The sequence below is a fragment of the Podarcis raffonei genome, chromosome 8, assembly GCF_027172205.1.
Source record: "Podarcis raffonei isolate rPodRaf1 chromosome 8, rPodRaf1.pri, whole genome shotgun sequence".
Lineage (NCBI taxonomy): Eukaryota > Metazoa > Chordata > Lepidosauria > Squamata > Lacertidae > Podarcis > Podarcis raffonei.
In genome coordinates, this window is record NC_070609.1 from 3,870,336 (window position 1) to 3,885,655 (window position 15,320).

A 15,320-nucleotide genomic window follows, 5' to 3' on the forward strand; every position below is an offset into this window, starting at 1 on the left:
CCTGCCAATGATGCTTTAGCTGAGATTCCTGCATTGCAGTGGGTTGGACTGGATGACCCCAGGGGACCCTTCCGATGCCACAACTCCAACATTCGTTTCCCAGGAAGCTCTCCCTTCCCTAGGAACGGCATCCCCAGCGGTGACCCCTCTCTTCTTTCTCTTCCAGGGAACGGCGTCGCCAAAGCGGCCAGCCCCCCGTCCGAGCCCATCCGCATCGTCCCCATCGTCTTGACCACGGGCGACACGGAGGCCGAGTTGGAGAACCTCCTTCCGGGAGGGGAGCCGGCCGAAGCGGAAGAGGTCCCCCGGCCTCTGAGCCCCACCCGCCTCCAGCCCCTGCTCCCCCCCGAGGCCCAGAAAGTGCCCGAGTTCGAGGAGGTGGCGCGGGTCCTGGCCGAGATGCCCCGGCCCCTGAAGCGCCGCGGCTCCATGGAGCAGTGCCCCGGCCCCGCCCTGCCCCCCACCCACAAGAACCAGTACCGCCAGATCATCAGCCGCCTCTTCCACCACAATCCCCGCAAGGAGGACGCTGGCATGGCCGGAGAAGCGTCCCCGCAGACGGAGCTCTCGCCCATCACCGAGGCCATGGAACAGAAGGCGCCTGCGGCTGTCGTGGCCCCCATTCCAGCAGCCCCCCTGCCACCAATGCCGGCACCCCCCATCCCGCCTCCGCCACTGCCGGAGAGCCCAGTGAGCTTCAGTCCTTTGCCCAGTCCGGTAGGTCTATGGCAGGGGTGGGGCCGCATTGCCTTGTGGGCAAGCTTCTGGGGTCCGCATGTGGGTGGGCCAAGGGCTGCATTATTATCATCATCATTTATGAAATTTCTGAGGCTCAACAACTTAAGAACCATTTCATTGGGCTGCATTTCCGTCCAAGCAGTTCACTTTTAAGAACTGACGCACAACCGTGATTTTGTTTTTCTTCCTCCCTCCCCATTCCTTTTTCCTTTTGTGCCATTTCCTTCTGGGACTGGCAGTTGCCGGGGCTGGAAGGAAAAGCTGGGCGGAGCGATGGGCGGAGGTCTCTTGCCTTTGCACGGTGGGTGGCACTCCGGGCAAAGGCACGTGCACAAGCATAAACGTGCAAACGCAAACGTGCCGCCACCCACCCCACAAATACACTCGCCTCTTCATCCGGGTAGGCAAGGACACACTCCAGCCAAGCAAAAACACTTGGCTGAGGGTGCGGATCGGGGCCTTTGAGTCCGATGCAGAGGGTTGTAAGGCTTCATCCACCCCTGGTCTCTGCCTTTAAATGCCATTTCTGCCCACATTAGAAAATGGGCACCTTCATTCAACCTCTAAAGCACACGGCCTGCCATTCAATAGAATATAATAGAATAGAATTTATTATTTATACCCCGCCCATCTGGCTGGGTTTCCCCAGCCACTCTGGGCGGCTTCCAACAAAACACTAAAATGCAATAATCTATTAAATGTTAAAAGCTTCCCTGAACAGGGCTGCCTTCAGATGTCTTCTAAACGTCAGGTAGTAGTTGTTCTCTTTGACATCTGGTGGGAGGGTGTTCCACAGGGCGAGCGCCACTACCGAGAAGACCCTCTGCCTGCTTCCCTGTAACTTTGCTTCTCGCAGGGAGGGAACCGCCAGAAGGCCCTCGGAGCTGGACCTCAGTGTCCAGGCTGGACGATGGGGGTGGAGACGCTCCTTCAGGTATCCTGGGACTTTGAGGCTGTTTAGGGCTTTAAAGGTCAGCACCAACACTTTGAATTGTGCTTGGAAACATACTGGAAGCCAATGCAGATCTCTCAGGACCGGTGTTATGTGGTCTCGGCGGCAGCTCCCAGTCAACAGTCTGGCTGCCGCATTCTGGATAAGTTGCAGTTTCCGGAGCACCTTCAAAGGTAGCCCCACATAGAGCACATTACACTAGTCCAAGCGGGAGATAACCAGAGCATGCACCACTCTGGAGAGACAGTCTGAGGGCAGGGAGGGTCTCATCCTGCGTACCAGATGGAGCTGGCAGACAGCTGCCCTGGACACAGAATGGACCTGCGCCTCCATGGACAGCTGTGAGTCCAGAATGACTGCCAGGCTGTGCTCCTGGTTCTTCAGGGGCACAGTTACCCCACCCAGGGTGTCCTCCACACCTGCCCATCTCCTGTCCCCCCAAAACAGTCCTTCTGTCTTGTCAGGATTCAACCTCAATCTGTTTGCCGCCATCCATCCTCCAACCGCCTCCAGACACTCACACAGGACCTTCACTGCCTTCACTGGTTCTGATTTGAAAGAGAGGTAGAGCTGGGTAGCATCTGCATATTGATCGGACACCCAGCCCAAACCTCCTGATGATCTCTCCCAGCGGCTGCATGTAATATAATAATAATAATAATAAATTTTATTTATATCCCGCCCTCCCCAGCCGAAGCTGGGCTCAGGGCGGCTAACAACAATAAAACAATACAAAAGTACAACACAAACAACACTCTAAAATCATTCATTATAAAATTAATTAAATGTAGATGTATCCACATTCAGTATGACTCCCACATTCCCCAGCCAGTACAGTTACGCGATACTGGGGTTGATGGGAGTTACAACCAGAGAATCGCAGAGTTGGAAGGGGTTCCTGGGGGTCATCTAGTCCAACCCCCGGCAATGCAGGAATCTCGACGAAAGCATCCGTGACATGGATTGCGTGGATCGTAGCCTAAAACATCTGGAGGACACCAGGTTGTCGATGAGGACTGCGGTGCAGTGACCCGCATGGAACTGGGAGGTGCCTCTGCCCATGTGCAGAGGGCTTCTTCCCCCAGCGCCAGAAAGGCTGAGCTTAACAGAACAGGTCACGGGAGAGAACAAACACCCCCTGTTCTCTGTCTGTGTGAATGGAAGCCCAGAGAGCTTCTGTCTGCCAGAGTTGACAATGTTGGCCTAGATGGAGCCTGTCGTTGTTCTGTCTCTCGTGGCTACAGTGAACCTACCAGTGGGATGGTGGACTGGTCATTTCTTCGTCGGAGGGCAGGCGGGCGGATTTAGTGGGGGATCAAATACTTTCCCCCCTCACTGCAGTTACAAAAAGCAGTAAGACCCTAGCCATATCAGAGTCAAAGTACAAGATAAACACTTCTTTTAAACTGCTTTTTAATTGTATGTTTTTAAAATGTTTTTAACTGTTTTATGGGATTATTCGGCTGTTTATGTTTATATTTTGGTTATGTGTTTTGTGTTTTTATATTGTAATTTTACCTTGTGAACCACCCTGAGACCTGTGGGTATAGGGGGGTATATAAATTTTAATAATAATAATAATAATAATAATAATAATAATCGGAGCCAAAGAGACTAAACCTGCGAGACCTCGAACCCAGTCCCTGGCTGTCCCTAGTAGTTGTGCTGTAGTTATTGACTAGAGAGCACTCTGCACCTGCTCAGAGGCACTTGTGGCCTTTAAAAAGAACAACACGCTGGATGGAGTTTGGGCTTTGAAAGGCAGAGGGAGTGGGGACTGGCTGCGTGTGGGGTGTTGGCCCTCCCTGCTGATGGCTGCCTGCCCTCTGCCATTCAACAGGAGAAGCGCTCAGTGCTGCGCAAGGCGGCCTCCCCACGAAAGCGGCTGTCAAAGAGGGCGCGACTCAACCCCCTGGTGCTGCTGCTGGATGCGGCCCTGACCGGCGAGTTGGAAGTCGTGAAGGAAGCCATGAAGGAGGTGAGGTTTTTGTTGTTGTTGGGGGGGCTTATCTTTGGGGACAACCAAAAATATCAACAACCTCAGATATGCAGATGACACAACATTGACGGTAGAAAGTGAGGAGGAATTAAAGAACCTTTTAATGAGGGTGAAAGAGGAGAACACAAATTATGGTTTGAAGCTCAACATCAAAAAAACGAAGATCATGGCCACTGGTCCCATCACCTCCTGGCAAATAGAAGGGGAAGAAATGGAGGCAGTGAGAGATTTTACTTTCTTGGGCTCCATGGTCACTGCAGATGGTGACAGCAGTCACGAAATTTAAAGACGCCTGCTTCTTGGGAGAAAAGCAATGACAAACCTAGACAGCATCTTAAAAAGCAGAGACATCACCTTGCCAACAAAGGTCTGTGTAGTTCAAGCTATGGTTTTCCCAGTAGTGATGTATGGAAGTGAGAGCTGGACCACAAAGAAGGCTGATCGCTGAAGAATGGATGCTTTTGAATTCTGGTGCTGGAGGAGACTCTTGAGAGTCCCATGGACTGCAAGAAGATCAAACCTCTCCATTCTGAAGGAAATCAGCCCTGTGTGCTCACTGGAAGGACAGATCCTGAAGCTGAGGCTCCAAGACTTTGGCCACCTCATGAGAAGAGAAGACTCCCTGGAAAAGACCCTGATGTTAGGAAAGATGGAGGGCACAAGGAGAAGGGGACAAAGGAGGACGAGATGGCTGGACAGTGTTCTCGAAGCTACCAGCATGAGTCTGACCAAACTGCGGGAGGCAGTGGAAGACAGGAGTGCCTGGTGTGCTCTGGTCCAGGGGGTCATGAAGAGTCGGACACGACTAAATGACTAAACAACATCTTTGGGGAGTGTCCTGGCTGCAGTGGGTTTTGGGGAGAGAGCAGAAGGAGTCCTGTAGATATCCTAAAGCCTGTGGTGCGACTGACTTCAGGGATCCTAGTTTTGTCATTGCTTTTCTCCCAAGAAGCAGGCGTCTTTTAATTTCATGGCTGCTACCCCATCTGCAGTGATCATGGAGCCCAAGAAAGTCAAATCTCTCACTGCCTCCATTTCTTTCCCTTCTATTTGCCAGGAGGTGAGGGACCAGTGGCCATGATCTTAGTTTTTTTTTGATGTTGAGCTTCAGACCATATTTTGCGCTCTCCTCTTTCACCCTCATTTCCTGGAGCAGGAACCAGCAAGCCACTCCAGTATCCCTGCCAAGAAAACTCCATGGACAAAGACAACAGGCTACCAATCTAGATTGCTTTAAAAGAGGACTGCTCAAATTCATGGAGGGCTATTGACTGCTTCTAGTCACAATGGCTGTACTCAGTGCCCTTAGCAGAAGGCAACAATGCGTTGCTGGAAACCGCAGGAGGGGAGAGTTGCTCTTGTGTTCGAATCCTGATTGCTGGTTTCTCTTTGGGCATCTGGTCGGACCCTGTGAGAACAGGCCACTGAACCAGAGGGGCCCCTTTTGCCTGGCCCAACAGCCTCTTCTCAAGTGGCAGGGAGTTCCACAGTTTGCACTGCATGAAGAAGGATTTTCTTTTATTGGTCCTGAATCTTCCAACGTTCAGCTTCCTTTCCCTGCCTGCTTTCTCCTTGAGATGCATCGTTTTATAAACTCATGTTGCTTCTGACACGCCTTAATTTCTCCACTTTTTCAGTGCCATGTGTAATTTTATGAGCTTCCATCATGTCCCTTCTTGGTCACCTTTTCTCTGACCTTAACATATTCACGTGGTTTTTGTCATAGGACTTTTGTGGCTCTGATATCTTTTTAATGAATACAGTGGTACCTTGGTTCTCAAACTTAATCCATTCCGGAAGTCCATTCCGAAACCAAAGCATTCCGAAACCAAGGCACACGTTCCCATAGAAAGTAATGCAAAACGGATCAAACTGTTCCAGACTTTTTAAAATAACCCCTAAAACAGCAATTTAACATGAATTTTACTATTTAGCAAGACCATTGATCCATAAAATGAAAGCAATAATCAACGTACTGTACTATAAAATAAATAAGACAGTATTGTAGATGATAAAAAAAATAATATTTTTTTTCTTACTTGCACTGATGATAGTCATTGTATGGATTGGGGGCTTTTATCCTTTTCCACAGTCACACAATCAGTCAGTAGCTGAACTGGGTTCCACACAGTTGCAAAAACAAATTAACTGAAAAAGCCTCAAAAACGGAAACACCAAATAATTAGCAAAAACGAAAGCGCCAAATTTAATCCATTCTGGAAGCTCTTTTGACTTCCGAAATGTTCGAAAACCAAGGTGCAGCTTCTGATTGGTGCAGGCGCCCCGGAAACAATAGCCAACCGCTGCATCGGATGTTCGGTTTCCAAAAAACATTTGAAAACTGGAACACGTCCAGGTTTATGGCGTTTGGGAACCAAGGCGTTTGAGAACTAAGGCGTTTGAGAACCAAGGTACCACTGTAGCGGTATATGATAACCATGGGAGCTGAAACACACACAAGCACACAGACCCTCCAAAAGTACATTTCTCTGCTTCTTCCCCCAGCTGAACGACCCAAGCCAGCCCAACGACGAGGGCATCACTGCTCTCCACAATGCCATCTGCGGTGCCAACTACAACATCGTGGACTACCTGATCAACATTGGGGCCAATGTCAACTCCCCGGACAGCCATGGATGGTGAGCCTTTTTTATTTATTTATCCAAAACCCCTCAAAGCAGCTTACTAAAAAAACTCTAAAACAATTAAATTGTTGCTCGTAGGATTCTTGGGTTTTCCTTGTTTTTCCTTGTGTATTCTGTGTCTTTTAGATCGTAATTTTATGCTGTGAACCGCCCTGCGGGTATAGGAAGGTGTACATATGTAATAAATAAAATAATAATAGTACAGTGGTACCTCAGGTTAAGTACTTAATTCGTTCCGGAGGTCCGTTTTTAACATGAAACTGTTCTTAACCTGAAGCACCACTTTAGCTAATGGGGCCTCCCACTGCTGCCGCGTCGCCGGAGCCTGATTTCTGTTCTTATCCTGAAGCAAAGTTCTTAACCTGAAACACTATTTTTGGGTTAGCGGAGTGTGTAACCTGAAGCATATGTAACTTGAAGCGTATGTAACCCGAGGTACCACTGTAAAGGGACCCCTGACCATTAGGTCCTGTCACGGATGACTCTGGGGTTGCGGCGCTCATCTCGCTTTATTGGCCGAGGGAGCCGGCGTACAGCTTCCGGGTCATGTGGCCAGCATGACTAAGCCACTTCTGGCAAACCAGGGCAGCGCACGGAAACGCCGTTTACCTTCCCGCCGGAGCGGTACCTATTTATCTACTTGCACTTTGACGTGCTTTTGAACTGCTAGGTTGGCAGGAGCAGGGACCGAGCAACGGGAGCTCACCCCACCGCAGGGTTTCGAACCACCGACCTTCTGATCAGCAAGTCCTAGGCTCTGTGGTTTAACCCACAGCGCCACCCGCGTCCTAAAATAATAATAATAATAATAATAATAATAATAATAATACGATATTTAGAAAGTTACAATAACAATCAGCTAAAAAGAAATCTTGCCCCAGTTTTCTGAACACCCAGGTGGGCTTGTCTAAACAATGACGTTTTTAGCAAGTGCCGAAAAGGCTTTATAGCAAAGGCGCCTGCCCGAATATCATGAGGCAGGGAGTTCCGAAGTGTAGGCACTGCCGCAGTAAGCCATCTACTGATGCAGAACGGGGAATATGGGGCACCTGGGACAGGGCCAGATCCACCGACTGAAGTGGCTGAGTGGGCGTTTGTGGGGTGAAGTGTTCTCGCAGACAAACCGGTTTCCCAAGTTGTTAAGGGCTTTGTGTACTACTTATTAACACCTTCAACCTGGCAGCAAGTGCGGATCTCTGAGCACAGGTGTTCTATCCTGGCAAGCCCTTGGCTTTTGTCAGCTATCGGGCTGCAGCGATTTCCTGGGGGGAAGGTAGGAAGTGCAGCTGCAATGCTCCACAGCTTCCTTCTCTCCCTACATCCCCGCCATCACCCAGGAGGAAGCTGCAGAACCACAGAACTGTAGAGCTGGAAGGGAACCCTAGGGGCCATCTAGTCCAACCCCAGCAATGCAGGAATCGCAGTATAATAATAATAATAATAATAATAATAATAATAATAATAATAATTATTATTATTATTATTATTATTATTATTATTATTATTATTATTATTTATACCCCGCCCATCTGGCTGAGTTTCCCCAGCCACTCTGGGCGGCTCCCAATCAAGTGTTAAAAACAGTACAGCGTTAAATATTAAAAACTTCCCTGAACAGGGCTGCCTTCAGATGTCTTTTAAAGATAGGATAGCTGCTTATTTCCTTCACATCTGAAGGGAGGGCGTTCCACAGGGCGGGCGCCACCACCGAGAAGGCCCTCTGCCTGGTTCCCTGTAACCTCGCTTCTCGCAGTGAGGGAACCGCCAGAAGGCCCTCAGAGCTGGACCTCAGTGTCTGGACTGGACGATGGGGGTGGAGACGCTCCTTCAGGTATACTGGACCGAGGCCGTTTAGGGCTTTCAAGGTCAACACCAACACTTTGAATTGCGCTCGGAAACGTACTGGGAGCCAATGCAGGTCTCTCAGGACCAGTGTTATTTGGTCTTGGCGGCCGCTCCCACTCACCAGTCTAGCTGCCGCATTCTGGATTAATTGCAGTTTCCGGGTCAACTTCAACGGTAGCCCCACGTAGAGCGCGTTGCAGTAGTCCAAGCGGGAGATAACTAGAGCATGCACCACTCTGGCGAGACAGTCTGCGGGCAGGGAGGGTCTCATCCTGCGTACCAGGTGGAGCTGATAGGCAGCTGCTCTGGACACAGAATTAACCTGCGCCTCCATGGACAGCTGTGAGTCCAAAATGACTCCCAGGTTGCACACCTGGTCCTTCAGGGGCACAGTTACCCCATTCAGGACCAGGGAATCCCCCACACCCACCCGCCACGCACAGGGCACACACACACACCCCTTAACTTAGCTTGGGTGTTTTCCCACCCCCCTCTCTTTCACAGGACACCCCTGCACTGCGCCGCCTCCTGCAACGACACGGCCATCTGCGTAGCCCTGGTCAAGCACGGAGCGGCCATTTTCGCCACCACTTTCAGCGACGGCAGCATGGCCATTGAGAAGTGCGACCCATACCGTGAGGGCTACAGCGACTGCTTCAGCTACCTGGCAGGTGAGGCGGCAGGGGGGCGCGGGGGAAAGGCACCGGAAAGAAAAATAAAATAATAATAATTTTTATTAAAGTTTCCATATTAACAATCCAATCCAATCACATTAAATATTCCAAATTATACATATACATTTCAAATACCGTATTTTTCGCTCTATAGGGCGCACTTTTTCCCCTCCAAAAATTAAGGGGAAATGTGTGTGCGTCTTATGGAGCGAAGTTCCCGCTGCGCTCCAGAGGCTTCAGGCTTCAGACGGCTATCCGCAAGCCTTCGTAGCGCAGCAGGAGTTCCCGCTGCGCTCCTAAGGCTTGTGGATAGCCGTCTGAAGCCTGGAGAGCGAGAGGGGTCGGTGCACACTGATCTCTCTTGCTCTCTAGGCTTCGCTTCGCTGGAGAGGCGCTGCACAGTTTTCCCTCTCTGCGCAGCGCCCCTTCAGCAAAGCAGGAGGAGAAATGGAAGAGACTCCGTTTCTCCTGCTGCTTTACTGAAGGGGCACTGAGCAGAGAGGGGGAGAATATTTTTTCCCTGTTCTCCCCCTCTAAAACAAGTTGGGTCTTATGGTCCGGTGCGTCCTATAGAGCGAAAAATACGGGTAATTCAAATATTCTGCCGAATTATAAATCTTTCGCTGGGGCTTCCCGTGCTTCGAGTTCGGGGGTGGGCTCTGATCATCTCATATCTCTGCTGCTTTTGATAGTCATTTCTAATAGTTCCAGTGTGGTGCAGTGGTTAAGAGCGGTAGACTCGTAATCTGGGGAACCGGGTTCGCGTCTCCGCTCCTCCACATGCAGCTGCTGAGGGACCTTGGGCCAGTCACACTTCTCTGAAGTCTCTCAGCCCCACTCACCTCACAGAGTGTTTGTTATGGGTGAGGAAGGGAAAGGAGAATGTGAGCTGCTTTGAGACTCCTTCGGGTAGTGATAAAGCGGGATATCAAATCCAAACTCTTCTTCTTTTTCTTCCTGTTTTTTTTTCCTTCTTTCACTGCCTCTGAGTTGTTTCCACAAGCGAGCTGAAGTAAAATGATATGTTTCTGTGTGGATGCCCCGGAAAGTCCTGTGCCACACAGCCGCAAAACGTTTCCATCTGCTAAATTATACATATTGCAGCTGCAAATTTAGTCTGGCGATTTTTTCCAGATAGGGGAAAACAAATAAACAAACGCGCTATGGGTTTCTGAGCTGTGGGGAGAAGCTGCTGGATCAGGCCAAGGGGGGCCTCCCTAATCCAGCCTCCTGCCCTCGCGCTGGCCAAATACCCCTAAGAACCTGGGGGTCTGGATAGACTTCTCCTGGACCTGGAGGTTCCATGAGGACATACCAAGAGCATGTCTGCTGGATCAGGCCCATCTGCTCCAATGTCCTCTTCTCTCAGTGGCCAATGAGGTTCCCCCAAAGTGGAAACTCTCAAACAGGACCCCTAAGCGCAAGAGGAATTCTCTACCCACCCCAGTTTCCAGCAAGTGGTGTTTGGAAGAATTGCTACCTGTGAGCGTAGAGCAGGCACCCCCAAATTCGGACCTCCAGCTGTTTTTGGGACTACAACTCCCATCATCCCTACCCAACAGGACCAGTGGTCAAGGATGATGGGAATTGTAGTTCCAAAACAGCTGGAGGGCCGAGTTTGGGGATGCCTGACAGAGCATGTTGTTGTTGTTGTTTAGTCGTGTCCGACTCTTCATGACCCCCTGAACCAGAGCACGCCAGGCACTCCTGTCTTCCACTGCCTCCTGCAGTTTGGTCAAACTCATGCTGGTAGGTTCGAGAACACTGTCCCGCCATCTCGTCCTCTGTCGTCCCCTTCTCCTTGTGCCCTCCATCTTTCCCAACATCAGGGTCTTTTCCAGGGAGTCTTCTCTTCTCATGAGGTGGCCAAAGTCTTGGAGCCTCAGCTTCAGGATCTGTCCTTCCAGTGAGCACTCAGGGCTGATTTCCTTCAGAATGGATAGGTTGGATCTTCTTGCAGTCCATGGGACTCTCAAGAGTCTCCTCCAGCACCAGAATTCAAAAGCATCCATTCTCCGCCGATCAACCTTCTTTATGGTCCAGCTCTCACTTCCATACATCACTACTGGGAAAACCATAGCTTGAACTATACGGACCTTTGTGGGCAAGGTGATGTCTCTGCTTTTTAAGATGCTGTCCAGGTTTGTCATTGCTTTTCTCCCAAGAAGCAGAGCATCCGACACTACAATTCTAGGATTCAGATGGTGTGTGGCAGTGAAGTCATGAGTTTTGATTGCATGTTGATCCATTGCAGATGTTGAGCAGAACATGGGCCTGATGAACAACGGGGTGGTCTACGCCTTGTGGGATTATAGCGCCGAGTTCAGCGACGAGCTGTCTTTCCGTGAGGGCGAGCCCATCACTGTCTTGCGCCACGACAACCCCGACGAAACGGACTGGTGGTGGGCATCTCTCTATGGTCAGGAGGGCTACGTGCCCAAGAACTACTTTGGGGTGAGTGTTCAAAACATGCACAAGGATGGGATGGGAGGTTTGCAGGCTACGAAGGACTCGTTCACAAATATATTGACAGCTGCACGAATTATTACAGCTAGGAAGTGGAAGGGGCAAGCAGAATCTAAAATGGAAGAATGGCATAAAGAGGTGTGGGATTTAGCTGTTAATGATAAATTAACATGTGCCATTCAGGTAAGACGGGGAATATGCAGGAGAAATGATTTTGAGGAGATATGGAGGGTGTTTGTAGAATTCGTACTGTTAAAACAGAAAGGGGTCAAACCATCGCAAGAGGCGTTGAAATTCTGGGAGGTTGGAAAGTTACAGTGGTTATTCTTATGTATTTAGGATTATTACTTTGTCAAAATTAAAAAATAATTTTGAAAAGACACACACACGTGTGAGGGTCCTTTGTTTATGCTGAATAATAATAATAATAATAATAATTAAAAAAAAAAATACCCTGCCCATCTGGCTGGGTTTCCCCAGCCACTCTGGGCGGCTCCCAACTGAATATTAAAAACACGATAAAACATCAAACATTAAACTTCCCTAAGCAGGGCTGCCTTCAGATGTCTTCTAAACGTCAGATAGTTGTTTATTTCCTTGACATCTGATGGGAGGGCGTTCCACAGGGCGGGCGCCACCACTGAGAAGGCCCTGTGCCTGGTTTCCTGTAACTTGGCTTCTTACAGTGAGGGAACCGCTAGAAGGCCCTCTGAGCTGGACCTCAGTGTCCGGGCTGAACGATGGATGTGGAGACGCTCCTTCAGGTATCCTGGGCCTTTGAGGCCATTTAGGGCTTGAAAGTTCAGCACCAACACTTTGAATTGTGCTTGGAAACGTACTGGGAGCCAATGCAGATCTCTCAGGACCGGTGTTATGTGGTCTCGGAGGCTGCTCCCAGTCACCAGTTTAGCTGCTGCGTAAAAGCACCTGGATGAGCCTCTGCTTATGTTGTTCACCAGCGATGAGCTTCCTGCGGCCGCCAGGATCCAGCCTGGCGTGCTGGTTTCTCTGCCTTGCTGGGCTTCCTTCGTTCCAAAATACGCAACCCACCTGTGCTTCTCTCCTCCGCAGCTCTTCCCCAGGGTGAGGCCACAGCAGAGGAAGGCGTGACGTTTCGGAGGGAGGAACCCCGTCGCTGCCATCCCAGGAGGAACCTGAGGAATGTGCCTGGACAGGATCCCGAAGAACAGCTTCGTAGTGTGGATGAATCGCCTCGCCTGCCTCAGGAGGGCGGCTGTCTGGCATCCTCAGATGCGCTATAATGGTGGAGGGAAGGGAGAGACATGAGAAGATGGCAAATGCTTGGCTCTCTCGCTCTGTGTGTGTGTGTGTGTGTGTGTGTGTGTGTGTGTGTGTGGAAAAGCATGCCTAAAGGAGAGCGTCTGGCCTGATCTTTTTTTTTTTTACTATCTGCCTTCCTCTCCTCCTGCTTCCATTAAGGACCTGCCATGACGCTAAGAAGGGTGATAGTATTTCATAGCTGTCAACCTTCCCTTTTTTTGTGGGAAATTCCCTTATTCCAGCACCGTTTCCCGCTGCTTCCCGCTGCTATCCCGGATTGTTAGATATCCCGTAGACTGTCCCTGGGACAGGTGAGGCTGCTGATCCCTTATTTTCGAGGCTGCTGATCCCTTATTTTCAAATCTGAAAGTTGACAGCTATGGTATTTTTATTTTTTTTGTTTTGCATAGAATTGTAGTGTTGTAAGGGAGTCCCTGGGACGCGGGTGGCGCTGTGGGTTAAACCACAGAGCCTAGGACTTGCCGATCAGAAGGTCGGCGGTTCGAATCCCCGCGACGGGGTGAGCTCCCGTTGCCCAGTCCCTGCTCCTGCCCACCTAGCAGTTCGAAAGCACATCTAAGTGCAAGTAGATAAATAGGTACCGCTCCGGCAGGAAGGTAAACGGCGTTTCCATGCGCTGCTCTGGTTCACCGGAAGCGGCTTAGTCCTGCTGGCCACATGACCCGGAAGCTGTACGCAGGCTCCCTCGGCCAGTAAAGCGAGATGAGCGCCACAACCCCAGAGTCAACCACGACTGGACCTAATGGTCAGGGGTCCCTTTACCTTTAAGGGAGTCCCTGAGAGGCATCTAGCTCAACCCCCTCAGCTGAGGAATCCCTGGCGGATGGGAATCCCAATCTCCAAGGAAGGAAAGCCCCTACCACTTGGGATTCAAGCTCCAGCGGCCGGAAGGTTTTTGCCCCTTTCATCCAAACGAAAATTCAGATGCTAGGGTGACTAATTGATTTGCCCAAGGGGTACGTAGCGCACCTCTGGTGGGATCCTTCCCATAAATCCACGCCTCCAGCCTTGCCTCTCAAAGAGATTGCCCCCCTCCTCCCTCCCAGCTCCTACCCTGAGCACATTCAGAGGTGCCGGACCCGCTCTCCATACCCCTGGCTTCCTTGCCTCTCTGGACAAGTCCACCACCAGCTGACCTCTCCGCCCCCAGCTCCGGCCACGTCGCCAACGGCTTCCTTTGGGCCTCGGCGTGAGAACTTGAGCAACGACAACTGCTTCCCCCTCTCATTTCTGCGATCGCTGCTCAGCTGCGGTTCTCCCTTCACGAATCTCCAGCTCCCTGCCCCAGCGTCGAAACTGGAGACGTGAGAGAAGAGGACCTCGCTTCCCCTGGACTCGCAGTTTCAATGGGTTTCCTTGAGGAGAGCTCCCTCTCTGCCCAGGAGGAGGGCTCCGCAGGACGGGACCGTGGCCTGGGCAAAATCCACTGCTTCCTGCTCTTTTGACTTTTGCAGAAATGGGAGCCACGAGGAAGCTTGTGCCTTGGCGAGTTTGCCTCCTCAAGAGGGTGTTGCCTTCTACACAGCTCCATCTAGCCCCATATGGCCTGCACTGACTGGCAGCTGGCTCTCTGGCAGAGAGACGCCTTCCCTGCTGCTAGCTCCCTGATCTTCCTAGCTGGAAAGGCCCCGGTTTGAACCCAAGACTTAATTCATGTCAAGCATGGTCTCTGCTCCAGAGCTGGGCTGCCTCCCTTCAGACTGTAGAGGAAACCCTGGCTCAATTGCAGAAGTTCTGTTTTGCTCCGCCTTTTCCCACTCCTAAAGCCTTCCCATCACACCTGACACTCACCCTCCTTGGGCAAGGTGCCCCAGGTCCTCCCTACCTTATTTTGTGGGCTGTTATTCTGCTAAGGAGGGACGTGGGTGGCGCTGTGGTCTAAACCACTGAGCCTTGGGCTTGCCGATCGGAAGGTTGGCGGTTCAAATCCCCGTGACGGGCTGAGCTCCCGTTGCTCTGTCCCAGCTCCTGCCAACCTAGCAGTTCGAAAGCACGTCAAAGTGCAAGTAGATAAATAGATACAGCTCCAGCGGGAAGGTAAATGGTGTTTCCGTGCACTGCTCTGGTTCGCCAGAAGCAGCTTAGTCCTGCTGGCCACATGACCCGGAAGCTGTACACCGGATCCCTCGGCCTGTAAAGTGAGATGAGTGCCGCAACCCCAGAGTCAGCCACGACTGGACCTAATGGTCAGGGGTCCCTTTACCTTTACTTATTCCGCTAAGGCCGGTCAGCCGCCATAAGAGAGACAAGCCCCTCCACCTCTAGCCGAGCAGATCGCTCAAACCGCAGCCAGGAGTGGCATCTTAAAACGAATGAAAAGGATGGCGTACTTGGAGGTGGAGGGTTAACAGATATGAACCCAATGTTCTGTATCCCCTGGATATTATAGCCTTGGAAGGTTGCACCCCCAGCCCAGACACAGGCTCCTCCATGCAACTGCTGCAAAAAGATTCCTCTATTTGCAGGAAGGATTGCAGGGGGGAGAATTTTGGGTTTGTGCTTCTATCAAGGACACTGGCTGGGAAAACATAGAGCTAGCTATTAAAAATTGGACCGCTCCAACACAGACTCCTCGTAATCCTTCTTTCAGGATGCCTCTAATATTTTGTGAATATATTCTTTCGATTCTTGGAGAATAGCTAACCCTGATCTCAGGGGTTCTCCACGCACGTCTGCTAGAAATAAAAAGTCATGCAACG

At 50.8% G+C, this 15,320-nt stretch overlaps 1 protein-coding gene across 6 annotated transcripts in view; it reads left to right on the plus strand.

The window, feature by feature from the left end:
* Nucleotides 1–14,753, plus strand: part of PPP1R13L (protein phosphatase 1 regulatory subunit 13 like) — a 52,078-nt gene extending 37,325 nt beyond the window's left edge. For all 6 annotated transcript variants that reach the window (XM_053401731.1, XM_053401732.1, XM_053401736.1 and 3 more), the window contains 6 exons: nt 167–717; nt 3,531–3,668; nt 6,195–6,328; nt 8,684–8,850; nt 11,108–11,307; nt 12,391–14,753. In XM_053401731.1, coding sequence (XP_053257706.1) covers nt 167–717; nt 3,531–3,668; nt 6,195–6,328; nt 8,684–8,850; nt 11,108–11,307; nt 12,391–12,429 — 1,229 coding nt within the window. In that variant the 3' untranslated portion in view covers nt 12,430–14,753. The remainder of the gene's footprint in view (nt 1–166; nt 718–3,530; nt 3,669–6,194; nt 6,329–8,683; nt 8,851–11,107; nt 11,308–12,390) is intronic.
* Nucleotides 14,754–15,320: the final 567 nt, after the last annotated feature.